At 39.2% G+C, this 25,670-nt stretch overlaps 2 protein-coding genes across 2 annotated transcripts; both read right to left on the reverse strand.

Annotated features, from left to right (window-relative positions):
* Positions 1-2,764: 2,764 nt before the first annotated feature.
* On the reverse strand, positions 2,765-8,264 carry LOC111607942 (neural cell adhesion molecule 1-like). Its single transcript, XM_023330117.1, has 2 exons — positions 8,098-8,264; positions 2,765-2,885 (listed from the first exon to the last, which is right to left on the reverse strand). Exons 1-2 carry the CDS (start codon positions 8,249-8,251, stop codon positions 2,806-2,808), a joined length of 234 nt encoding a protein of 77 aa, XP_023185885.1. The 5' UTR covers positions 8,252-8,264; the 3' UTR covers positions 2,765-2,805.
* Positions 8,265-9,568: 1,304 nt separating this feature from the next.
* LOC111607943 (neural cell adhesion molecule 1-like) lies at positions 9,569-25,163 on the reverse strand. The gene is made up of 3 exons (XM_023330118.1): positions 25,040-25,163; positions 14,450-14,452; positions 9,569-9,855 (listed from the first exon to the last, which is right to left on the reverse strand). The coding sequence occupies exons 1-3, from the start codon at positions 25,161-25,163 to the stop codon at positions 9,569-9,571; spliced, it is 414 nt and encodes a 137-aa protein (XP_023185886.1).
* Positions 25,164-25,670: the final 507 nt, after the last annotated feature.

The following is a 25,670-nucleotide window of genomic DNA, read 5'->3' on the forward strand; positions in this document are numbered from 1 at the left end:
TTGCAGGACACCGCCCTCGAGGACCAGGAGTGCCCACCCCTGGTCTGAGGTCTTCTCCATAATTGTGTAAGCCAGCGTTTCTCAATCCGGTCCTCAGCCTCACTGCCCTGCATGTTTTAGGTGTTCCCTTCTGCTACACACCTGGATGAATCTATGGGTGATCAACAGTTCTGCAGCACTTGATGGTCATGCAATCATTTGAATCAGCTGTTCTGGAGTAGAGGCACATCTAAAACATGCAGAGCAGGGGGGCCTGAGGACTGGAATTGAGAATCACTGGTGTAAAGCCAACATTTTTAGGAGTTCATAATGCAAGCTAAAAATTTGGGGTTTTATGAGCCATAATCATCAAAAATACCAAGGTAAAATTTGAATAAATCAGTGAATCTATGTAACTTAGTTTCACTTTCTTTAGTTTTTTTTTTTCCTCCGAAGAGTTTTTGCGGCGCTAGTGGCTCGTATTTTTTTCGACAGTAGGCAGACAGGAAGGAGGGTGAGGAGAGGGGGGAAGACCGCGGCAAAGGTCGTCGGGACCGGAGTCGGACCCGCGACGTTCGCGTCGAGGACTAAGGCCTCCAAACGTGGGGTGTGCTAACCCCCTGCGCACACCACAGCACGCCCCTTCTCTAGTGTTTAATTAGTACAGTAAATAAAATTTTATATTCTAGTTTATTTAGTGCAGATTTTAAACAGCAACGTTAAAGCTTCGACTACAAGGAGCCGCTCTGAACAGCATTCAGGTCCTCAGGGGTTTAGTCACTAAAGCCTCAGGAAGCCATGGCTGTCTTCAAACAAAAAGAAAGAATTTATTTCAACCCTACAATGGTTACATGGAAATACACTGATATACATTTACAAAAATGTCTCAAACAATAAATAATTTCACATTCTTGAAATCATTTTTGCGGCATTAAACAGTTGCTGCGTTTATGTTTTCAGACAGTTTCTGTGTGTTTAGGTAAAAAGAGAGCATGGACTGTCAAAATAACAGCAGATGTGTTGTATTTCTTGAATATTCGTTTGAAAAGAGTTATGTATACTTTGTCACAAAACATGATTATCTTTTTTTTCCCCCCCTCATAACCCGCCATCCTCTCCTTACAAGTTGGTTTACATAAGTACATTTCTGTAAATGAGCATATGTGGAAAAATAAACTGCTGTCAGACACCAGTTACTCGACTGGAACCAATATTAAAAATCTCAGTTTATCTTTCTCCTCGTTCAACAGCAGGACAGTTGGAGCTCGACAGGACTCAGGCACAGGATTTGCACTCGTCTCCTGTTTAACACATTCATAATGCTCGACTGGAGGGTGGGTGGGCTGGAGAGAGGGGATTTGAAGCAGCTGCGTTGCATATTGTGGAGTACTGGATCATGCCTCGTGTCAGCTTGCATGCTGTATTCATGCCTTTATGTCATTGTGGCATTTCTGTGGAGTGAGGTCTCTGTTCAGCAGAAACCAAGTCCTGCAGGAAAAACGTCTGCTACAACGGCCATGTTGGCCATGTTATTTAGCAGTAGAAGGTAGTTTCTGGGTTTAACCACCCCTGTTAAAATCACATTAAGGCATTATGAATGTGTTAGTGTTCAAATATGTAAAACAAAGCAACAATACTGCATTGAATCACACACCTGCAACTGGTAACACTGACAAGCATTAAAAAAAAATCCCTTTCCCTAAAATACTCATATACAGTGCTGTGAAAAAAGCCCGTCCTTAGACTTCCTTTGTTTATTTGTCATAGTTAAATGGTTCAGCTCAGGGAGTAAAAGTTAGATGTGCAAATATGTATGACGAGGGACATAGCTGGATGGGACGGATGAGGGTAGGATTTATTAAACTTTGTCTTCTTCCACTCCTTTTCAAACGGCATTAGAAAGTTTGGTATTTTTACATTATGATTAAAATTGATAATATATATTTTATTTTATTATTTGACATTTTACCTGTTTGAAATAAATAAAGACATAATTTCATTTCAAGTCTAAATGTTAAGCAATGATTTCATTTGTAAACCAACCTGGTCGTGGTTCTAAAACTGCTTTCTCCACTGGAGGGTTTCCAGCGAGGAGCAGTCTGCCACGCCGTTGAATCTCACTCATATTTACCTCAGGAATTTGACAAGGCCACTGTAAAAGTGTTTTTATCTATTTTTTTTTTTAGCAATTCAGAGGTGTACTTTGGACCATTTGAGGTCACACACACCAGACACACTCATACCTAAGGACCATTTAGAGACCGTGTGAGAGGATGCTGGAGTACCTGGAGAGAGCGCAAGCATGCACAGGGAGAACATGGAGATTCCATTAGGAATGAACCCAGGCTGGGGTTCAAACCCAGGACCTTTTAGCTGCAAGGCAGCCATGCTACCAACTGTACCTCCGTCTGTAATCAGGTCTGGGTGTGACCAGCTTTCCAAATAGGCCACGCAGTCAGTTCATAATTTAACACTGAAAGCGATTACTGTTTAGTCAAAGATGTGTTTGATGATCTGAAACATTAAAGTGTGACAAAAGCAACAAAACAGGAGAAGTCTGTAAGAGGCAGATAGTTTTTCACAGCGCTGCTCAACATGAAAACAGATGAAAAAGTGAACTGAACCATAAATTTCCCCCAAATCTGAAAATGATGCAAGTACTGAGCACCCTGTAATAACATGAAACCAACGGTCTTGACTCGTCATCTTTTTGTTTCCAAACTTGTGTGTGGCTGCACAAAGGTCAGAAGGCATAGAAAGCAAAGGAGCCTGAACCCAAATTTGAAAAGGTCCAGATTCTCCTCTTTCTCTTTGAACAAAATCAGTTTATGAGAGCCAGAGCAAAGTCAGCGCTGACAGCAGGAGAGTCGCCAGACTGCAAGACACGCACTGGCAGCCCAGGGTAGCTGGAAATTTGCCATCAGTACACACACAGGCAATATTTACAAGTTGTTGTTTTTTTAAGTGATAGTCATCAAGTGGAATTAAAAAAATAACAAACATAAAAGTACAAACAAAGAAAGAAATTTGTGTTCATGGCAATGTCATGGTCCATAGGTGCCCAGAAGATCACACATGGAGACAGGGAGAGGACACGGAGAAAAGGGAAGCAGGAGATAAAGAGGGAAAACAGGGAGAGAGAGATTGAAAAATAGGTCAGAAATTCGGAAATCCAAGTCGAAAAGGCGATTTTTTAAAACTGAACAGAGGAATACAAAGAAGGGAACTGTAAGGCAGAGGAATAAATAAAAAAAAGAGAAAGTCTTAGTATGTTAGTACCACACCCAATGAGTGATGTTTTATGGCAGGAATGGATGGAAGGTGATGGGATGACGACAACAAGGAAGGAATTCCAGGCAACAATCTTGATCTAGGTTAGCATGTTTCCGCCTTTGGGGTTACGGCCAATCAGCGGCAAGAAAAATTAAGGCTGTTCCTGAACTGGTTGTCCTGCAAATGCTGGTAGTAGTGTTGCTAGGTATTTTAGCTTCCCAAGTTGCATTTTTAAAATTATTTTAGACATGCTCTATGAAAATAGGTGGATATTTTGCAAATAATTTGGAGTTAAGTTCCTGAGAACTTGACTCTGGGGTTCTGCTGCAGAATGGTGTGAAGTTAAATGAAAACCTCAATGTAGAAAACTAACCTAAACTAATGTGTTTAGACATTACCTCCTCATTAGTAACGACTAGTGGTGTAATGCACAACGGATGTAGGTGAATGGTTACATCCTACAGACACAATAACACTAAGCAATCAAAAGAAAATCATGGCTAATGGAGAGCTTCTAATTCATTTTCAATAGAGACTTTTTTAGATGTCATTCAGATAAAGTATCCAACCAAAAAGAGACGTTTTGTCATAATCTCAAGATAAAAGTGTGGAAAAACTTGGGCAAGTTCCTGAGATAAGTTTCTGCTTCAAGTATCCTGATTTTATAGATTTCTTTAACTTGCAACAACACAAAATTAAACTCTTCGGGCAGACGCATATCTGTTAAGTCTGTTTTATTTCACAATATATTCAATGCACACTTGGAAACTGCATAATTTAGCAGGAGTTGGTGTAGGTGTTGATTATGTCTATGGATTAAACTAACAATTAAACTAACAAATGGTACAACACCAAACATTCACATCAGATTGATGTTGCCTCCGGAAGCAGGAGGAATCATTTAGATGTTCAGTTTTGACTATAGAAATTGATGTTAAAATGTGTTAATTGTTTTTGCTTGAATACTAAGAAAATTATTGTTTTACTCAGAGTATCATATCAAAACAGTCCTCGCCGTGTACTGTCCAGAGTAACTGTAATAACCATTGCTAATGACCAGCAAGCAACTTACAGAATTTCAAGTCAAAAGTGACTTTTTAAAGTGAAACAATCAAAAAAAAAAAATTAACTCGTTACCTTGAAAAGGAAGCTTTGTTTGTTTATTGAGATAGTATTAACGTTTTTATTTAAACAACTTTCTCTTTGAGCTTCCATGAGTTTGAGTCCAAATCTGACAAACTTTCTAAAAGCCACTAAAAGTTTGAATGAACCTAAATGATTTGATGTTCAGGATTCCCATTTCTTAACATTCCAGAAATACAGACTGGCAAGAAACATCTTAGCATAAACTGGATTCTCCTTTAATTACAGCAGAAATAGAAATCTATTGAATGAGAAAACAACGTAACCCTGACAACAGAGTTTATTATGAACAACTTAACAAGCAGGGGGAAGTACAAAGAAATCTTGTTTGCACACTTCTCAAAAATGTCATGTACATCAGGCTTGTCATCAAGAAGCATTCTGGGTAGAAGCATGCACAAAGAAAAGATAAAAGTAGGAGCTAACCGCAGCGAAACCATTTCTTCTGCCACCATCACAAAAAACGGAGAGGACATGCAAAAACAACGCATCCAGTACAGAAGCTTGGTATGAGGTTTGAGTCATGGATGGATGGGTGACTGACTGCATGGTTCAGATCCTCAGCAGCAGTTTTACTTTAGCTTTAACCTTAGCTGGGGAGATTTGGATGTTTGACAGTACTTGCTACAGTTATCTGCAAGTAAGTGAGAAGCACGTCATGGGCATCTTAATAAAGCAGAATATGTTTTAAAAATAAGCTTGTTTCAGTAATTCGGTTCAAAATAATCAAAAAATCAAAACTATTTTCACATGGTTCTGTTCTGCATTTTAATGGAAAGTTGAGTGAAAGGAAAAAATGTGGGGAGGCACCATAACTCAAATACTGGATTCTACCAAGTCCCACGTCAGCACAGCCATTTACCAGGAAATTTCAGAGCTTCGAATCCTAATTTTATTACCATGGTGTCAAATAAACAATGAGAGAAAGCAGAGTCAATGTTACAGATAAGCGGAAGGGCACAATCAAAACAAACGCACAACCACAGTTCTCCTCTGTACCATGCTGCATTGATGCAGTAATTCATGCAAAAGGATCCCCGACCAAGTGCTTTGTGCAGAGCACTTGGTCAGACATACGGACATACTTTGCAGTAAGGCTGTGGTTATCTTTTGTGGATACTTGTGGATCTTTTTTATTAACCACAAGTTTTTCCTTCCGCTTAACTTTCTATTGCTTTTGCATGAATACAGCAATCTCTGTAGAGCCAGCCTCTTTAGCCAGTCTGTAGAGCAAGCCACATGCTCTCCTTCTGTAGGGCGTCAGCGACAGTCTGCTGGTAAACTGTCACGATTACATAGGCCATAAGAAAATATGTGTGTATTAAAATATCTTTTTAAATGTTGCACAAAATTTTAAATTTCTACAAAACTAAATTCTGTAAGTCAGCTCTGCAGTGAAATGCTGATTCATCGATTTGCATTTAACTTAATATTTAATCTCTCTACAGAGGAGAGAGGCATTACAACGTAATGCTAAGATGCTAAAAGTTGTTACAGAATCAGAATTGCTTCAAATGAATGCAATATTTATATTTTTTTGAGTTCCCACACTAGGAGCTCACGTTTAAAACAGAAAAAAAAACAGTCAACAAATTATGTCTCCACTGCACATCAACACTGCATTTGGATTGGAAGGTGAAATTGATTGTTTGTTTTGGGAGCAGCAGCTGTTTTGAGTGAGTATAACCAGGAGCAGCTGCAGGGACACGCTCAATGAAATGCAGATGCTGCATCTAAAAATAAACCTTTAGTTTTCTTCAGCTAAAACTGGTTCAGAGCAGCTTGTAGTGAAAAAAAAAAAAAAAGTTGGGGTAAAAAAAAAAAAATCACTTCAAAAGAACAAGAATAAACTGAAACAAAACAAAAGTTAAATGGAAGTAATTAGAGGAATCAAAGAGGGAGCGACTTGGATGAAACCCAGGCTAACTTCTGCTACGGTAGAACTAGAAGAGATCCAAACCTCCCACTGCTATGTGGCAGATAATAAAACAAGGAAAATAACGTGTTTCTTCATGTGCCATGCACAGCCAGAAAAATTGCCTTTTGGGTATTTTAGTTATAAATGGCAAACGTTAATTTAAACTGGAGGAGGCACCATGCAAAAAAAAAAAAAAAGGGCTGGATCCCCACCTAACTAGGCCACACAGCATGCATTCAGGTCAGCAACACATCCTGAAAGCTGCGGGAGCCGCTAAACCGAGCAGCGAAAGCAAAGACAGAGGCAGCATGAGAGGACGTGAGACAGAGAGGATGCCTTTACACATGGAGAGTAATGAGGCCAAGTCAGGGAGGTCATCAGTGAAACAGGACATCTGCTGTGTTTCTCTTGCTCTCTATGAAACGTCACGTAGATGTTTAGCACAGTTTATCCCGTGAGTCTGCTCACTCTTCTGATTGGCTGTTGGACGCTACAGGAATTGCCTGAACCCGTTTATAGCGCGACAGTCTTGCAAAAGTATTAACACCCCATCAAAACCACAACTTAATATTTGGTGTGATAAGTATCGCGTTATGCGACAAAAAAAAAAACAAAGAAGGGAGACATGGAAACATAGAGGATGAAAATAGAGAGAATAGAGAAGTAGAAGACGACAGACAGTGATTAATCTGTTCCGCTGCTCAGGTTTAGCGCGACGGGGAGGCAGCCCGAGGTCACGAGGTTCCATTTAAACACAACGGAGCAGAGGCTTGACCGTGACCAGGTCCCCCATGTAAAACACACTGCAGTTTTAAAACATCTGATCCATTTTTATCTACAATAAAAATGTAGATAAAAATGTACATTTTTATGCAGAAATGTTCCGCCTCTTTCAAATTATTCAAGCCTTTACAGTACAACCGCAGACTGCGAGGCAGTTGAATGGGATTTTTTGTGGAAGCCTAGCATACAGTAGTCCATAAATATGAAGTGCAGTAAATTGATATTCCTGAGTCTGTACTTCGTAGAAGCGCTTCAGCCTGGTCTCCAACAGCATTCCACATGTAGGAATACATGTTTTTGTCTTTTCTTCTGTGCAAAATGGTTTCAGTTCAATCAGGTTTGACGGAGCTTGTCTTCTAAATCTTGCCACAGATTCAGTTAGAGGCGGCTCTGGTCATTTTAAATCCCGATTATGCTTTAATCTCCACAACTCCGTTGCAGCTCTCACTGTATGTTTATTTCAATTCAAAAGTACTTTATGAATCAAAAAGGTGTTGTAATTTAAACTATGCACGTTTCTTTAAGGAGTCATTGCAGATGCTGACAGCTGTGTGGCAGAGGTCTGTGTTACAGCAGATCTGAAGAAACCTCTGACTGACTCCATGAAGACCATTATGATTGTTCATTATGTTATTGTTACTAAGCATCCTTTATTTAGAACAACTATGGACAGAAGATCCAAAACAGCATCTTCTCACCACTCTTGCATAAAGGCCATGAAGGGAGGACTAACAGCTGGTATCAAAGTAAAAAGGGCTGAACACCAACGCATGGCAAAATCTTCGATTTTTACCTCATTCTTCTTAAACGTCACATTTATGAACTACTTCATTTTGGTCTACCAAATAAAATCCCAATAAACTGCGTTGACGATCCTAGATTATTCATGTCAGATCACGAGTGCAAGTCGGAGACTTTAAATCCAGAGGCCCTCTGGTCACGGTGGGAGCCTGAGATGGTGTTGTGTGTGGATGTCTGAGGCGGAATGATGGAAGTGGTACCTGGGACGGTGGTGGGCTCGGAAGCTGTTCTGAAGGAAGTGATGGACGGCTCGGATCGGCCCCGCTGATTCTCCGCCACCACGAGGATCTCGTAATCCGTGTTCCAGTCCAGGCCATTCAGCATTACGTAATCGCTGGCAGAGGGGAGGCGCATTTCCGGTTTCCAGTCAGACTATGCTTCTGGTGAGGGGCGGGGCGGCAGACAGGACAGGCGTCAGCACAGTGTAGCACAGGGAGGCGGTTATTTCAAAATGAATGCCTGCCTGCCACCAGTCCAAATAAAATAAAACATGTTGAAACCAGATTTATGCATACACTACACTGAAATTAAGTAACCACACTTTTTCGGATTTAGGTCTGTTTGGATTAACATGCACGAAGATTCCCACGCCTGTAAACTGTCTGGTAAAAGTTCAGATGATATACCAGCTTATTAAGTTTCTGATAGGTTAATTCACAACTTATTGACGTATTTCTAATCACATGTCAAACACATGCCTTCCTTGTGGCACATCATGGAAAATCTAAAGAAATGAGTCAAGATATCAAGAAGAGAAATGCGGACATTGACGCATGTGGATCATCCCAGGGTAGAAGAACATCATGTTACATTCGTCTGTCAAATACAGGGGAATTTTACAGTTTTTAGGGAGTTTTTCTGGTGTACTTCACAAAAACCTCAACCAGAAAGTTCAATCGACAACGAACCCAATCTGGGTCTTGTTGCCAGTTGTCTTGTTGCCACCATGTCTTGTTGCTCTTATGATTGCAGACCAAACTTTGTTGTCAGACTTTAGAAGGTCAAGAGAACTGGGCCAAAATAGTGAGAAAATGTGTACATTTCTGAATTTGAAGAAAATATATTCTAAAATATTAATCATTTTTATTATTCTGGTATTCTGGCATTTAACAAATATAAATCAGCTTGATTTCCTCAAGTGACCTAAAACATGAAATGTTTTGTCTGATTGGATCTGGTTTAGAGTTATAAAATACAGTTTTTGTTCATGTCTTGCTTCAGTTGGATTCATAATTTGACCAGGACTGTCTGGAATAAGAGATCTGCATCGACTCACTTGGGGCTTCCAGGTTAAATGAAGTCTAAAATGTATTTTAGTTTTACAAACTCTGAATCGCAACCAGCAGCTAACATCCGCCGAGGTGGCCCAAACGTTAGCTAAGCTCCTCTCAAAGAAAGATCCTCTCAGAAGCCAAATCTAGTGTTTCTGTATGAAAATGATTTTTTTTTTTTTAAATTACCATTTAACAGAACTCAGTTGTAAACAACCACTGGTTGGAAGCCAACTGGGGATTTAGTGTTACTGGTAATTTTCCTTTCTCCCCAGTGAAAAATGCTCATTTAAAATTGGCAGGACCCAGTCTGGGAGCGTGTGTTTGTTTCGAGACGATACAAATTGTTGCCTTAAAACAATAGCTTGGATTAAAGTGAGGCTAAATGTGTTTTGTGTTGCTATTGGCGCTTCTCCTCCTGATAGAACCCAGCTGGTATCTCCTGCTGCCATTTGCCAGCAGGGTGTCTCCAGGACTTTGTTTTTTTCCTCATGCTAATTGGTGAAGAAATGGAGAAAGTGGCAAAGTGGCACCCTGTTACCTCCTTGCCCGGTGTACTCACAGCCTTGTATCTGATCAGGTAGTGCTTAATGGGTGAGCCTCCGTCATCCTGCTTGGTCCACTTGACTTTAGCAGAATTACTGCTCTTTACAGGTGTGACTTCTAGTATGGGAGAAGTTGGTTCCCCTGCACAAGATCGGAACATTATTATTAGTTACATCAATATGTTTAGCCCAGTTTGTGTTCTAGATGCTACGCATTTTAAGTTCACTCGCACAAACTAAGGAAAAATATCTGGGTTTCATTTAAAAGGGGTTTTGTGAAGGAGTTCAGAGTAGCCAGGGATTTCCTTGCATGGCAAGTTGAATTTGAATTTGCAGCATCATGTCACACTGTAAAATTCAGAGAAATAAAACCACAATTTTGAGTACATTAATTCACTGAGGGAAAAAAAAACTCCACATTTAGAAATAAATAAATATTTCCTGTTAGGAAATCGCTGGGACTACACCTTCTGGTACTCTTAAAGTCTGGTAAAAATGTAGATGAAGTAGATTTTTCAAAATGCATACTTTACTCTTCACAAGTTGCTCAGGGCTTTTGTGTAAGTTTGTTGCGATAGACAACTCTTTGATGTAGGAAATACAATAAAACATGGCATTCCATTTCTAAGCTCCCCATCTTAAAATGGGTAAAATAAAATAGCTACTAGCTTAAGTTTAACCAAGTCTACAGTCAGAGCAATTCTCTAAAAGTTTACCACCTTAAGGCGCGAGGTACCTCCATTACAGCCATCCTATTCAGGTGTGTTGGATGCATCAGGTGTTTCACTTACTACTAATCACTACTTCACACAGAACCCAACCGACAATAATCCAAAGTTTTCTTCTAGGGTAAATGCTGAACAAGATTTTGGAACCGACTTCATTTTAAATGGAACCGTTTCTTCAAATACAAGCTGTTGGATTCAGATGACTGTAAAATGTATATGCAATGTTAATTATATTGTCATACAAGCTGTCCCTTGTTTATCCTGTATAATACTGTAACACTGTCGACACTAAAGGACCAAACTCAAAAAAAGCCTTTTGGGGATATTTTTATGCCCTAACAGTTATTGGTACCTTTGCAATGGCCTATAAACAGCCTACAAAATAAGCATACATTTCACAGCATTTGCTGTATCTAACATTTAATGTTTATTTCTTTAAGATAAATTCAACATTTAGTATGACCGTAGGTATTTATAGCTGAATATTAATCCCAAGTTAGGAAACCATAGATATTTTAAGCTAAATCTGTAACAGTTCCCATGAAATAAATGTAACTGGATGCATTTTTAATTTATGATTTTAGGTAAATCAGAATGTCAGGAAATGGATTAGTAATCCAGGACTTTTGATGCTTTGATGAGAGAAAAATGATGGAAATGAGAAGCTAATTTAGCCACTCTTCCAAATTGGAAGTGCTAAAGAACATGAATTTCAAATAAAGATGTGTTTTTCTCTTCATAATTCAGGAAAACGGCTACAAGAAAACCAACTCTGTTGTAGACGACTGGCTTGTAACGTCATCCAGTTTAAAAGCCGAGTTGCCAGACATTCCACACATACCAAGGACCATATTGGAAGCACTTTGCTGCTATTTAGAGATTGAAGTGTGAATTAGGAGCATTCATTTAAATTTAAAAGCCCTGGTTCAGGAAAAGTGGCTCAATAAGATAATCCACATTCTTCAGACTTTAGTTACAACTGAGGTGAATTAAATTCTGTATTTTAAATAAATTCAGTCTAAGGGAATGGATGGGTAAGATAAATATTCAGTCATTTTAACAGTTCCTGATTTTGTGATTTTTTTGCAATCAAAATCATAGATTTTGTGGTGCTACTCTAGACATATTTGCAATTACTTTTGCATTATTTTTTACTCAGTAAGCCTTTTCCAGAATCTACATATAGAAGAAAAAAAATGAGAAGAAAACACAAGTATTTTTTATTCTTTAACGAACTTAAATAGCTGTACATCAAGTAAGGCTGAGGCGCAGAAGTGTAGTAGAAGTAAGAAATGCTGCCACCTGCAGGTGGGAGTTAGCAGTCATTTGTATTTTTGACCATCTTTGCTGAATATTTGCAATAAACTCAAAATGGCGCATTAGGGAGAAAAAAACCCGCAAGGACTTGTTGATTTTGATAATTTTCTATGATAGTACAATTGCAAAAAAAAAAAAAAAAAAACATTGGAGGGACTGAATATTTAGATTTACACATCACAAACATTTTTACCTGGGTGTCAATAATTGCTCAGGGTGCTTAGATAGTATTTAGTAAAAAGAAGAATTTTAAAATCTCAATCTCAGCTAAGCTGGTTTGTTTCTTGTCATAAGATGGTCGATTCGAATCTGTTTTTGATCATAGCAAAGTGACATTTAAAGAAGTCACAAAAAAACATGTTTAAAAAAAAAAATCAGTGTATCCTAGTAACCCTGTTGGAGTGGCTTCATTCCCAAAACCTGAACCACTCGTACCGCTGCACTTGTACATGAAGAGATATCATTTCTGTTCAACAAATGAACATGTGACATTTGGAAAAAAAAAAAAAAAAGAAATAAAAAATAAAGTAAATAAATAAATAAACCATAGCAGCTAATTTGAAGCACTTGTTGAGTCAGAAATAAACCAACATTTTAAGGCCAGGGTGAGGAATGATATAAGCGTTAGAATTGACTGCGTGTGGATTATCAGCTGAAGGACAGCATGAGGGTTTAGGCAGGCTGCTCTCTGACGGAGGTGCTGCTCTCCTCCAGGCTCCTCATTATCAGCTCCGTCCTCCTGGGTAATTTCTGCTCGGTCGCAGGATAATGAGCCTGTAGGCCTTGATTGGACATGTTATCCCATTACTTTTAATAACATTTACATAGGCTTATGGGAGAGAAGGTCAGCGCGGTTCTTGGTGCGTTTTGTCTTGAATGTTTGCTCCTTCTCATGCGCTTTTGTGATGGTTGTGGAGATTGCGACTAAAAAAAAAACAAAAACTCATTAGCTGTAAGCTGATTGGTTATGTAAATTTCGAAAACAGATCGCACACGGCTCGAGCTTTAATTTTCCGGAAAGCGGAGGAGAGGAGAAAATAGAATTCATGCATTTATTTTAAATTGCCCTAAAAAAGTTTCTCTTGCACAGATTTTTAATATTCTACAGATCAGCGCTAGCAGTTGAAGTTAATGAGATGAATGTGCATGACGACATTTTATTCTGTAGGGTTAGAGTGCTGCAGACTACAATCCAGCAGGCTGGGGTGAGCATGACTGAGGCTGGAAATAAATTAGAAAGTGTTAGTAAACAGCAGCAGGAGCAGTGGAGCATTCAGAGCGGTAATCCACAAGCATCAGTCTGGATTAGGAACAAACTTTCTGAAGCTATAACACTCAGAGAGAGAAAGTGAAGCGGTTAGGATGAGAGACTCAGACTGTGGGCTGGAAAATGTACAGTAGGTGCCACACAAAGAGGGTGGAGCATGTGGAGCGCCCACCACCCATCACTTCTAAATAAGTCATGCCTGTAGGTGGTGGGAATCCACATGCAGACGGTGGCACCTTTTCCTCACATCCCAGCAAACAACCAGAGACAACAGAAGTTAGAAACATACAGAAGCAGTTCTAGGTTTTGTGTTCACACCTCTGTCTGCTGCTGAACGTAACCGAGCAAAAAGCAAAACAAAGTCAAATTTGTGCTCCCACCAAGAAGAAAATGACACTAAGGACGCAGACACGTGCAAACAGGAAGGAGGTGTGGGGAGGAGGAAAGAGAAGAAATTTAATTTGCAGGGTGAGCTGCGGAAACGCACACGTGTCGCAGTGCGTCCAGTCAGTGGAGCGTGAGAGTTTAAACTCGTTTAAAATGAAAAGCATGGAAAATGATCCTGTGGAGGATCGTGTTGAGCGGTCAGAATGCTGCAGATGGCTACAGGTGGCACCTTGTGAGGATGCATAAGATAAATACAAATATGAGAAAAATATTACTCATTACGGCATTTTTTTGCACCCAGGAATATGAACATATAGAAAAACTAAACGGAAGACAAAGATTAGGGAGGAGTCTGTTCCGGTATTGGGTTTTGAAAATGTACGGTTTTAAAAACTGCAGAGAGTTTTTGTGTTCTAAAGGGATTCTGTGAGAAAGTGTCAAGATAACCAGAGCTTCATCTGGCTGATAGAAAGTAATATAGCACTGCCCCTCCTCCACCTGTTGCTGCACACTGTTGGACAGCTGGCTAAAACAGGTCTAGTGCTCCATTCATTTATTATTATTATTATTATTATTATTATTATTATTATATTATTATTATATTATTATTATATTATTATTATTATTATTATTATTATTATTTTCCAGATACTGTAACCAGTTTCCACTTTATTCTGAACGTGGTGTAAGTCCCACATTTAAATCCTGATTTAAATTTATTACAGATAAAATAAAATAATTCAGACATTTATTTCTGTTAATTTGTATTAAAATGGCTCCCAGCTAAGGCAGTCTCCTAAATTCAGTTTCACTAAAAATTCAAATATAACATGAAACTTTTTTTTTTTTTAAACCTGAAACCTGGGCCCATTATAGGTTAAATCCAATTAGTTTGGGCTCATTTTACAACCATGATGATGAATGATATGAAATATCTGTGGTGTGATGATTTCATGCTTAGTACTTCTCTGCTAAAGTTGAATGAAAAATGACAGAATGATCTAAAGTGTTTCAATCTAATTTGAAAGAAAAATTACCTTCTGTTGATCACCGAAGACCACATCGTCAGCACCATGCAAGAGCCGCATGGCGCAGTCACATGATGCGCACGGACATGATTGGTCAAAGAAAATACGGGAGGGCCAGAGCGGGGAGAGGGGCGGGGCGGGGAGCCACATGGAAAATACAAAAACATTTTTGAAATGATGAAAACGTGTCAACAAAAAAACAACAACAACAAAAAAAACAAGTGAAAATGTTAGAGACAAAATAGCAAAACAAAACAAGAGGAGCAGATTAATCCCTCAACTGAATCTTTTTAAAAAGGTTACTGGAGATAAGAGGCACAAGGCAGCTTAAAAAAACCTAATAAAAAATCAACGTCGCCTTCGATCTACAGCAAATGAATTTAAAAAGAAAGCAAAGCAATTACGCAGCAGCTGGGTTTGGAGCGGATGTGGGCATGAATGAAAGAGGAACGTCTGCAGTTTTCCATGTACCAATCATGAGAACCAAGTGTGAAACAACACATTAAGTATGAACACATGAAAACCTGACACACCGTCAGACCTCAGGAGCCAGAGATCTCAGACGGTTCACTGCGTCAGCTCACCTGGTTCTGCAGGGCCCACATCCATTACCGGGCCTCTGCAGAACCGGATGGCGTTCTGAGGAGGGTCTGCAGCCGGCTGACACATCTAAGACCTGACAGACACCAGACCTGAGGATTTGTTACCTTTGTCACAGTGACGCAGGAGCAACTGAATGATGATGCAGGAGCTGTGAACAGCAGCCGACTGTTAAACCTGCGTCTGAGACATGACCAGTGTGGTCGAACTACAGAGAGCGCACGGTTCATTTAGAGGATTCCTTGAGGTTATTGCATAGACAAAGGCAATGCACATGGAAACGTTAGTCAGTTAAAAGTGAACTTTAAAAAAAAAAAAAGAAATTAAAAAGCGTGGTGTCAGTGATTCCTGTGCAACCTCTTGTTCAGAGCAGCAGGTTAAAGTCCCCCCCACCCGGTTCTGCATAAGATCCAAATTAGTCCATTCATGCCACACAGGAATAAATCAACACCGTCTGACACCAACACAGTCCGGTGTCAGACTAACTATCTTATATTTGAACAAAAATACACATTCACGATATTGTAGTATTCAAATATTAAATAAATCATTCATATCATGAACTGTTTTTTTATCCCCCCCCCAAAAAAGCAACTTCTAAAATACCAGAGCTCAGCTGCTCGCATTCAGACATCGACTTAGCAGCAGTTTGGAGCAAGCATGTGGCACCAGTGGGCAGAAATATCTCCTTTCTAACAAAGGTGAGCATCCAACAAAACCAGGCTCAGTATGAACCATAAATGAAAAATAAACACAGAACCACTGTGCCTGTTGTTCCTTCTCTGGAAAAGAAACACATGAAACAAACACAGGATCACGGAAGCAGTAACTATTAATAACTTTGTCAATGAAAGAGACCTGAGACAGGAGCACTTTCTATGACTAAAAACCCCAGGAGAAAATGCAAAACGTTGATGGCAGCAAAACTATCACTGTCTTTGTCCAGGAAGTTTTACAACTGGACCAAATAATGTAGTGAGTCAGGGGAACTCTTCTAAAACGAAAGACAGAACACCACGTTAAGGGCCACAACAGCTTAGGCAGTGTCTTTAGAGCTAATCAGAAAAGAGCTGGACCATCAGTGCAGTCTGTAGAAAAGAACAACCAGTGTCTGTAGAAAAGAAAAAAACAAGTTGTTAAGGAAGCAGAACACAGAAGAACTGGACCAGTAGTACTTTCTATTGGAAAAAAAAGAAGAGAGGTTAAAATAAAGTTAATGGCAGCATCAGCTCCATCAATACCAGGACAGAAACCGCTGAACACCGACCCACTGAGCCAGGAATACTTTCTATGAGAAAGAAAAGGAAAGAAAAGCAACAACAATTCCCTTTTTCTGACATATAACCTGCTGTTTGCTACATAATGTGAGATAAAGAGTTTCTATGAAGGAATGTAAGTGATCGAACTACAGAAGCTCATTTATATTGATGGTTAACATTTGTATGTCTCATAATAAATTCTCCATAATGATCACAGACACTCCCTAGCCTTCTTCTAGCTGTCCTTTTATAAGATCTACTCATCAAGAAAATTGAGTCAGAAATCGGTTGGTGTGCAGAGAGAAGGTAGAAAAATAAATCAACAGAAAAGAAAAGGCACCTTTCAGTAAAACCTTTCTTCTGTGGCCTGACTTACCCCGACATGCCACACACTCCAGATACCCGCTAGTAGGAACTGAAAGTACAAAACCCACCTGCACCCAAAAGCAATGAAGAGTAAAACACAAACTCAATGTTATAAACCTGCAATGAATTTAGACTGAACCTAGAAAACCTGATGGATTTCTCAACAGTTTTATGAGCTGGTGGGTTAGAAGGAATTTGTGATAGACATGACTGGATTACAAATAGATGCTAATTAGTACCAGGGTGAAAAGTAGCTGAGTCCCTTTATGAAGAGAAAGAACCCATCTCCACAGGGGAAAGTCAAAGTCCTGCACAACGTCAGCAGAACAAACCTCAGTTTCTTCTTGGTTTGATTTCCTACGTAATAAGGACTTGATCTGGAACGTGGTGACTACAGGAAGTCATGACAAGACAGCTTTTTGAAAGACATTTGGAAGTTGAACTGATATGATGATATAAGATGTTTTATGTATGTTCAGGGTTTGGAGGATTAGATAGAAGACTACATGCTGAGAGGAATCCTAACTCATGATAAAGGATGGAGTTAGTGTAATGATGGGATTAGATTGTTCTTTGAAGAAATATCACCTTTCTTCATCTTAAAACATTAAAATTGGAGTTAAAATGATACTTTTAGTTGGTCAACAGAAACAATCTTACACTAAGACACCAACGTTGGTTTGGTCAACATCAATAAGATTTATCCTGTTGAGCTACAGTCTTAAGACAGAAGGTTTGACTAGCTGTAAGTATGACTCACTATTTATGCTAACACAAAAGCATATAAACATGCTGTTTGACAAAGGTTAGGATTTAAACCCACAACCTTTACAGCAACATGCTAGTATTTTATCGCTACCTCTACTAAAAGCACGTTAGTTCTGAAATCACTGATTCACTCAGTAAGAGCAGCGCCACAGGAAACGCAAACGTCCTCGTCATAATGAAACAGATTCACAGCTGTTTAACCTACGGGGAACATAAAGACATAAACATATACAACCACAAACCGGGTTCCTATGCAGTCTGGAAAGGAATTAAGAATATACAAATATTGGGATTAGTTTGAAAAAATTAGTAAGCAAAAATATTTGTTTTCTCAAAGTTTTTTTGAATTCCACATTATTTAAAAGTTGTGTCCGTTGATCCATCTTCTCATCTGTCCATCCACCCTTCCATCTGTTGGTCCATCGACCCCACCGCGCGACCCTCTGTTCTTTCATCCTTCGTCCGTCCATCTTTTCAACTGTCTCTCCATCCATCATCTCACCAGCTGCTCCAGCTTTCCATCTGTCGCTCCATATTTTTATCCATCCATCCATCTAGAAAATTTGGTCATATATTCAAGATGAACTTTAGAGTTTAAAATCGGTTGAAAAGTTCTGAGATCTTTTGAGAAAAGTGTGCAACTTCGAATGTGTAGGAACCCTGCAGAACCAGTCAGTTTGTCCCTTTTAAACTGGTAAGTGTTAGTGGGATTAAGGACGAATCAACAGAGTTAGGAAAGCAGTTAAGCTGCCAATATAAGCTGGTTCTGTGTTGGGCTGGTTATGCTCATCACATGGAACACGATCCCTCCTGTGAGCCACACCAGATATTAATGAACATCTATGCTAAGTGTGAAGCAGGCAGGCGGGAGAGAGAGATGTGACAGACACACTGCTGGACTCGCATATACTCACTAATGGCCATAGTGGTGCAGCGATAGCAGGTGGGATCGATGATGCAACTGAAAAATGGTGAAAACAGCGTGAGAGAAGCAGGAGTCCTCAGTGCTTAGTGATGATCACAAACGGCAGGAATGCTCCCATGCAGCTGCTGCTGCTGTTAACGTGACCCAGCATCTGATTGGACAACAGCTGAGCACCAACAGCGTGCTCAAGTCCTGTTCAATGTGTTAAACCTTCAGGTGTGGAGATTTATTACACCTGCTGTAATGGCTGCATTTCAAATATATTTGAAAACTTAAGGTTTTTCAGTAACAAAGCAAATGAGAGCTAACTATAAAGTATGGCCTATGATGATGCAATTGGCATTAATGACAATAAATAACCTGTCAGAGCTGATGAGTTCTACAGGGAAATAAATCTACACCCAGTTTTATTATTCATGGTTCAAATCATGTCAAAATAAAAAAGGCAAAATGTTGGTAAGCTCAGTTGAGGTGAGGAAGGATAATTAGTGAAAAAAAAAATAGCAGCTTAGCATATTTTAATTCAGTTTTGACTCTGGATCAAAATTACTTTTCCATTAAAATCTGATTAAGTTTTTTTTTTTTTAGGGAGCAAAACAGAAAAACAAACAATGGTTTTTGTTGATGAAAATGTCAGAGCGCATATTTTAGTCATTACTTTTTTAGTCATTATTTTAGTCATTGAAAACAAGAACAAAGTTGGATGAATATTTGTTTTCCCAAAATTGAGTCCAACATTTTATGGTCCTGCGGGATTCTGGGTTCCTCATAGTGTAGGAATAAGAGCATTTTGAAGTAAACACCATCTCCATCATAACTGGAGTTTATTCCCTGGACGCTGCCTCCATCCTGTCTGACTAATTAAGGTGCAAATTAAGTCAGGCTTTTAGAATAAGCGCAGCTGCTTTACCTGCCTTCCGACCGTATTCATACCCTTTGAACCTTTTTACATTTTATCACATCAAGACCTGAAATTTCAAAGTAATTTATTTGGACTTTATGTGATAGATTAGCACACAGTGCTGAATAATTCTGATATATAAGACAAACAGCACATGATTTCAAATGATTTTATAGATAAGTCTGAAGACTCTGGCTTCACTTTGTATTCAGCACCCTGAGTTGGTACTTTGCAGAACCAAAGGTTCCTCCTGTCTCCATGTTCGGATGACACATTGAACAGAGCTTTACGAGATGTTCAAAAACTCAGAAGTTATTGTAAACCCAACTCTGTTTTAAATTTAAAATCCAACTCTTGCTTTAAATTTTTTAAACAGCCCGTCTGCTGGATTCCTTGGTCCTCGTGATCCTGTTTGCTCTCTAATGTTTTCATCAAACCTCGTAGTTGTGACAAACGTGACAAAATGTGGAGAAATTCAAGGTGTATGAATACTTCTTTTACAGACTAAGTTACAAACTTTCTGGTTACAAACTTTCTGGAATATTTTGACGGTTTCAGTCTGAATGATTTATTTCAGAGACCGAAAGTTTTTGCGCTATTGCAAAAAATGATCTGGATGGACATTGATTACTGCGTGACTCAGGCCTCCTCTAGGGTTCATGTCTTTTCTCCATGTCTGAAAGTGATTTGAGTCACTGCTGCATTTCACACAAAAGGCGAAACAGGAAAAATCACTACTGTCATCGCACCTATGTGAAAACATCTTCAATTGACTTTACATTAAGGAAATGGACATGTGATGAATGAATGGGAATCGGTAAAGACGTCATTTCGTCGTTAACATTGTTAACAATGAAGAATGTTCAATGGAAATGATGCAAACTGCAGATAATAAGCAGATAAGAAAGGGAGAAGAAGAACTTACTTGTGAGAGAATATTCTGAGAAGTCCAGTGGAATACAGAATAGATGGAGGGGAAAAACATGAGAAAACAATAACACAAAGAGAACAGAAACAATAAAATGAGAAATATGATCAATGAAAAAGGGCAGCTGTGTCCTGCTGCATCATTAACCCTGTGCCGTTCTCCTACACCGCTTCCCTGAGCATTATGCATTTGCTTTCTCTTCTTTTTCACTCTTTTAAAAGATGCTGTCATAACACACAACTAGGAAGTGAAATGTAATGACTTCCAGCCCTCCGTCTACTAATATTTTAATTCAAGAGTAACTTAAAAATCTCTTCTAGGATTTTAATACCAGAAATTACAATATAGGATAATCTCTAAGCATTGAGACCCTTAGAGATTTCTCACAGATTTGAGCTGTTTTTGTCTCTATGCCATGTTTTAGATCATCAGTATCAATATTAAAGGTAATCTAACTACAGTGAACCCCCAGATGTTCGTGGTTCAGCATGAGCAAATTTTTCTGTTGAATGTAAACACAGATTATTGGAAAATTTGCCTATTCCCAGATTTCTTTGTGGAACATATTGGAATTGGCCTTGAAATTCTCCCGTATTTGTGCGGTCGTATCATTGAATCGTGACCTTTGACTTTCACTGAGGCCGTGAGACCTGCAGAGCTTTAGATGTGGTTCTGGGTTATTGTGACTTCCTGGTTGGTCGGAGAAGGTCTTTCTCTCCAATTGTGGAAGGTTTTAGAAACAGGTTTGGGACATTTTCCAGGCTCAATCTGTTCTTCGCTTCGATCAGAACATGAACTGTTGCATATTGAGATCTTTAGACTATTTCATGTTGTCAGACGGGATCTATTGAAGTCATTTCCTGATTCTTCAGGTCAAACAGTAATCAGGCTTGGACGATGCCAGTAGAAGTGTGCCAAAAAAAAAAGAATTTGTATTTAAAAAGTCTGATGATGTTAATGTGGCAAAACAGCAACATTTGTAGAAATCTGCAAGGGACAACACTTTTTCACAGCTCTGCAAATGCAATTTAAAGTCTCTATGAACTCGATTTTATGTCTACAGACTAGTGGAAAATTAGAAGAGTGAATTTGTTGCTCGAACACCAGATTAAACATCTTCATAACAATGCTGAATCAGGCACAATAAGGAAAATGCTGAAGGGGACTTCTCTACAGGAGCTAGCGAGGTGATGAGGTGCAGATGGAAGCAGGAGACAAAGGATGTCAAACAGGAAAACAACCATCCATTCATGAAACCTGATGTGAAGATCTGAATGAGAAGAAGGTTAAAGATCCTCAGAATGGATAACATGATGGAGCTTTGTTGATCTTCTTAGAAACTAATGCTTAATTTCTAAGAAATTTTTCTGAGCTAGAGAACCATCACCTAGTTCTTTCACTCAGAAGGCTTTGGATCAGTTATAAATCGATGATTCAGTTCAATAGAAAATAATGCGTACCTAAATACTTCAGACAAATAAAGAATACTTGGAAAATATCACCTCCAGCTCTGAGAGAAAATAAAGGCTTCGCCTGAATGTGAACTAACAAACAGCTGACTCCATTCACAGGTAAATAATGAGCCTAAAACACCTTTTTATCACTTTAGAAAAACTAAATCCTTCTGCAACTCCTCTGCTATGTATGTGATTTATTCATCTGTTCACCAAAAAACACTGCTGTTGTTTTAGGGCACACACCGATCTGGCTGCCATGGATCAGATGGTCACAAACACTAGAATGAATCTCATAATTTGCTTCACTTTCTGAGTTCTGTGGGGCTTTGATATTGTTTGCTTGACGCTCTACTGGCTGATAGTTGCAGGGTGTGGTGGCGTGCTTGCAATGATTTCAGCTTATTCTAACATAACCTTCATATGGTACGAGTCTTGTCCCAGTCATTTTCACTTTCAGTGCAATTCCATGTGTTCCTCAAATTTAGGTTACTAATTACCATCAACTTCTTCTTTTAACAGAATAAGAACTATTGTGTCCCCATCTCAACGTGTCAAAAAAAGAGAGATTGTTTCCACCACCGCTATCTCGTTCCTACACGTCCTCAACTTGTGTCACCTAGATAAAGCTACAATATGATAACATAATATTTTGAAAATGACTAAAAAATAATTAAATCCTAAATTTACCACACAGTCATCTGATCTACAGTAAATTGTGTCACCAAAACCTACAAACATGCAAATTTTTGTAGGTTCAGTTCTGCTGGTGTGCATTCGGCACGCTCTGCCAAACAAAAATCCAAACAATAAAAGCCTGTTTGATGCATGACATGCGCATTGCAACATGGTGCGCGAAGTTTCCTTCCTAAGTCCTCCAGTATCAACTTTAATGCAGCGAATGAAGTAAAAATATATGGAGATAAAAATTTTAAAAACCCATAACATAATCTCAACACTCTTCATGTGCTAAAGGCAGCTTTTTGGTGTTACCATGACAACATCTCCGTCAGTTTCATCTCTCTCCTCCTGCCTCACTTTCTCTGCCGCTTTTATCAGATCTACAGGGACTCAAAAACAAGCAACTGGGCTCTAAGAAACAAGAGCCAGAGCAACGTGACCCTACCAACCACTGTTTGAGTGAGTCCGACCACAGCAATGAGCAGCGACTCTCGGATCGAACAGAAATTTACCTCCTCGCTTCTTTGCGCACGGATGGGCATTTGGTGGCGAGAGAAACATTTAAATCAATAAAAGTCTCCTTACTTACTGGTGCTAAGTGTAAAGTTGAAGCAGGCCTGCACTAAACTAAAAGTGATGAAGCAGAAGAGCACATTTTAAACTGAAACACTGTACATTTTGTTGGCTTAAGTGTTGTTGTTTTTTTTAAGCTGTTCATGCTAAATATTGAAATGCCTGTAGAAAATGGAATAAATTACTCCTGTTCAGAATCCAATAGATATACATCTGTTATCACAAAGGTTTTGAAAAAGGTACATGTTTACAATTTTTCAAAACTCTGTAAGACGTTGTACAATCTGCCCTAATCTATTCAATTTTCTCAGTCCATATTCTTTAAGTTAAACTTTCACATATGCTTTCTATTAGACATTGCTGTCATAAAGCAGCCAATTAGAACTATCTATTGTGGTCACTTTAAAAAAAACAGCAACAATGTTCTACTTTAATAAAATCACCAGTTTATACAAGCAAAACATGTTAGCTGAGGAAACCGGAACTCAAATAATTAAAAAAAAACATCTGTGCTGTTTTTTAGTCAGTATTGATCTCAACCTTTTGCCTGCTGTAACTTGGCAACCTCTGGTAAAAATGTGTAAAATACACTTTCAAAAGAAACTTAAGAAAAATCTTAAATTGAGTTTAAGTCCATTCCTTCACCATAGAAAATAAATCTGCATTATTAATCTTTTTTATATTTTTGCAAAATCTGCAGTATTACAACCAATGGCACCCCAACAACCTCTATGAATTAAATGTAACAAATGTATTTTCTTTTTTAATTCATCACTTCCTGTTTTCATAGCAAATACATATGGAGAGACACATGGGGCCCACTTTTCATAGCTATTCTTCAAAATGAGGAAAGACCTAAACCTTCCCTCATTCACAATCAGAGCAATAACTAGCACGTTAAAAGACAACTGAAACTGACTGCTACGTTAAAAAACTTCCTCTTGTGACAATGCACTGAATGGAGGATGCTGTTTTATTTAAAGGGTTTTACACATCTTTACCAGTGGTGGCAGTATATGTGAAAGATGCTGTACATGTATGATCTGAAAGAAAAAATGGGAATGGCAAAATCTAATTTTTAAAAACTTTGTATGTTGAAAACACAGCAGACGACCAGATTCTGCCCTGCTGGACTTTTGTCAGCACTAAGTTTCATTAAGTGGACCATTTGATGAATGCATTTACATATTTAAATAAGCTAGTTTAGGTTATTAGGACACCTCAGGACTAATGGTCTAAAATGTTATCCTCCTTATCGCCTCTATTGTATTGTCCATAATTTTCAATATGTCGATCATGTTACATTCAGCTCTTAAAATGTGTTGGCTCACTGTGAATGAAGTCTGTCGGCTCACTCAATCCCGGGTTTCTCCCACTAACCCTCAGGAATGAGAAAACATAGCCAGAAAACCATTAAGATGGATTATTTCTGAATCGTTTTTATCTCGGCCGCTGTCAGATTTGTGCAGATGTGGAGTGCAGGAGGCGCTGGGCTTGTGATACATCCTGCTTCCAGAGAACCACTGGATGCCCCTTCAGAAAAAAGTCTGGAGCTCACTGTGTGCTTAATAATCTTCCTCCAAATGACTTTGCTCCTTTTCATAAAACAAAAAAAAAAAAACGACAAAAAAAAAACAGTTCAAAGCCTCCTGAAGTACCTCTGCTCTTCATCATGCACTGCCATCACCACCACCACATCTAAACTCTCCTCAGGAGGACTTGACCTGTGGCTGCGATATTAAAAATTCATGCTGCCGGTGATCTATAAATACGGAGCTGCGTCTCCCTGCAGTGAAGTGTAAATCAGATTTATAAATACGTATGAAGTGTCTAGAAAGAAAAGTCTAAATCACCTCAGCTGTGGGCAAAGATGCAAAGGCATCTCGCACGGCACAAACATTCATGAGGACAGAAACACACACGTTATACATCCTGCAGAGGTAACTCTATGAGGCAGCTGAGTTAGGAAGCGGCCGGTGGCTTCGTGCTCCCGTCTGATGGGAGGAGGACTACGGCGGGGCTTGGCGTGAGAAAAGAGGACTGAAGCATCTGGGCTCTGCTGGACGCGGTGGGGTGAGCTGCATTAGGTTCAAAGCTGCAGGGTCAGGGCTTGTTTGGAGCAGGGAGGAGAGGCAGGCACTTACGGACTGGCTCCGTCTTGAAAGTGCTGGAACGGCTGCTCTCGCCTTCGCCTTTGCCGTTGATGGCGGACATCTTGACCTCGTAGGTCGTCTCCGGTTTCAGTCCGACGATGGTTATCCTGGTCATGTCTGTTGAAAAGATGCCGAGGTCATTACACCAGATGATACGTCTAAGGAGAAAAAGCTGATTGCTGTTTAGATGCTAATTGGATCAAAACATCGCAGTAGGAACAGAAGTCCGTCATATTTTTCTCTTTTATTCTTTATAAATAGCCAAGGCCACTCTTCACCATTTAAATCATGCTACTTTATCTTGTTTGTGTCGACCTGAGATATAAAGTTGTTGCTTATCTTCAGCCTGGTTATAGAGTCTACGGGCACAAACAGATATTATCTGGAAGATAATAGGTGTACAAATGTTTCCTTAGAAACCTTCATTTCCTGCAACAAAGCCAAAAGATGACTCATCGTTTCGTTTTCTGCTTAGCCTTTTCATCAAACTTCCTCCAGTACTGACTGGCTTTCTCCTCCGTGGTCTGCACTGACTCTCTTCAGAGTGCATCAGTGGATTTGCATTATCGGATCCCAAAAAACAGAAATGTATCAATGATGAAGTTATTTAGACTTTTCATCA

This window comes from Xiphophorus maculatus, unplaced genomic scaffold (genome assembly GCF_002775205.1).
Source record: "Xiphophorus maculatus strain JP 163 A unplaced genomic scaffold, X_maculatus-5.0-male Unplaced_Scaffold_BN000201F, whole genome shotgun sequence".
Classification (NCBI taxonomy): Eukaryota; Metazoa; Chordata; class Actinopteri; order Cyprinodontiformes; family Poeciliidae; genus Xiphophorus; species Xiphophorus maculatus.

What these genes read in the sequence shown, in the direction of transcription:
- LOC111607942 (XM_023330117.1), bottom strand. Translation starts at nt 8,251, where the DNA reads ATGCGCCTCCCCTCTGCCAGCGATTACGTAATGCTGAATGGCCTGGAC. An exon ending in CGAGCCCACCACCGTCCCAG is followed by an intron (nt 2,886 to 8,097) that starts GTACCACTTCCA and finishes GCAAATTTCCAG; the next exon opens with CTACCCTGGGCTGCCAGTGC.
- LOC111607943 (XM_023330118.1), bottom strand. Translation starts at nt 25,163, where the DNA reads ATGACCAGGATAACCATCGTCGGACTGAAACCGGAGACGACCTACGAG.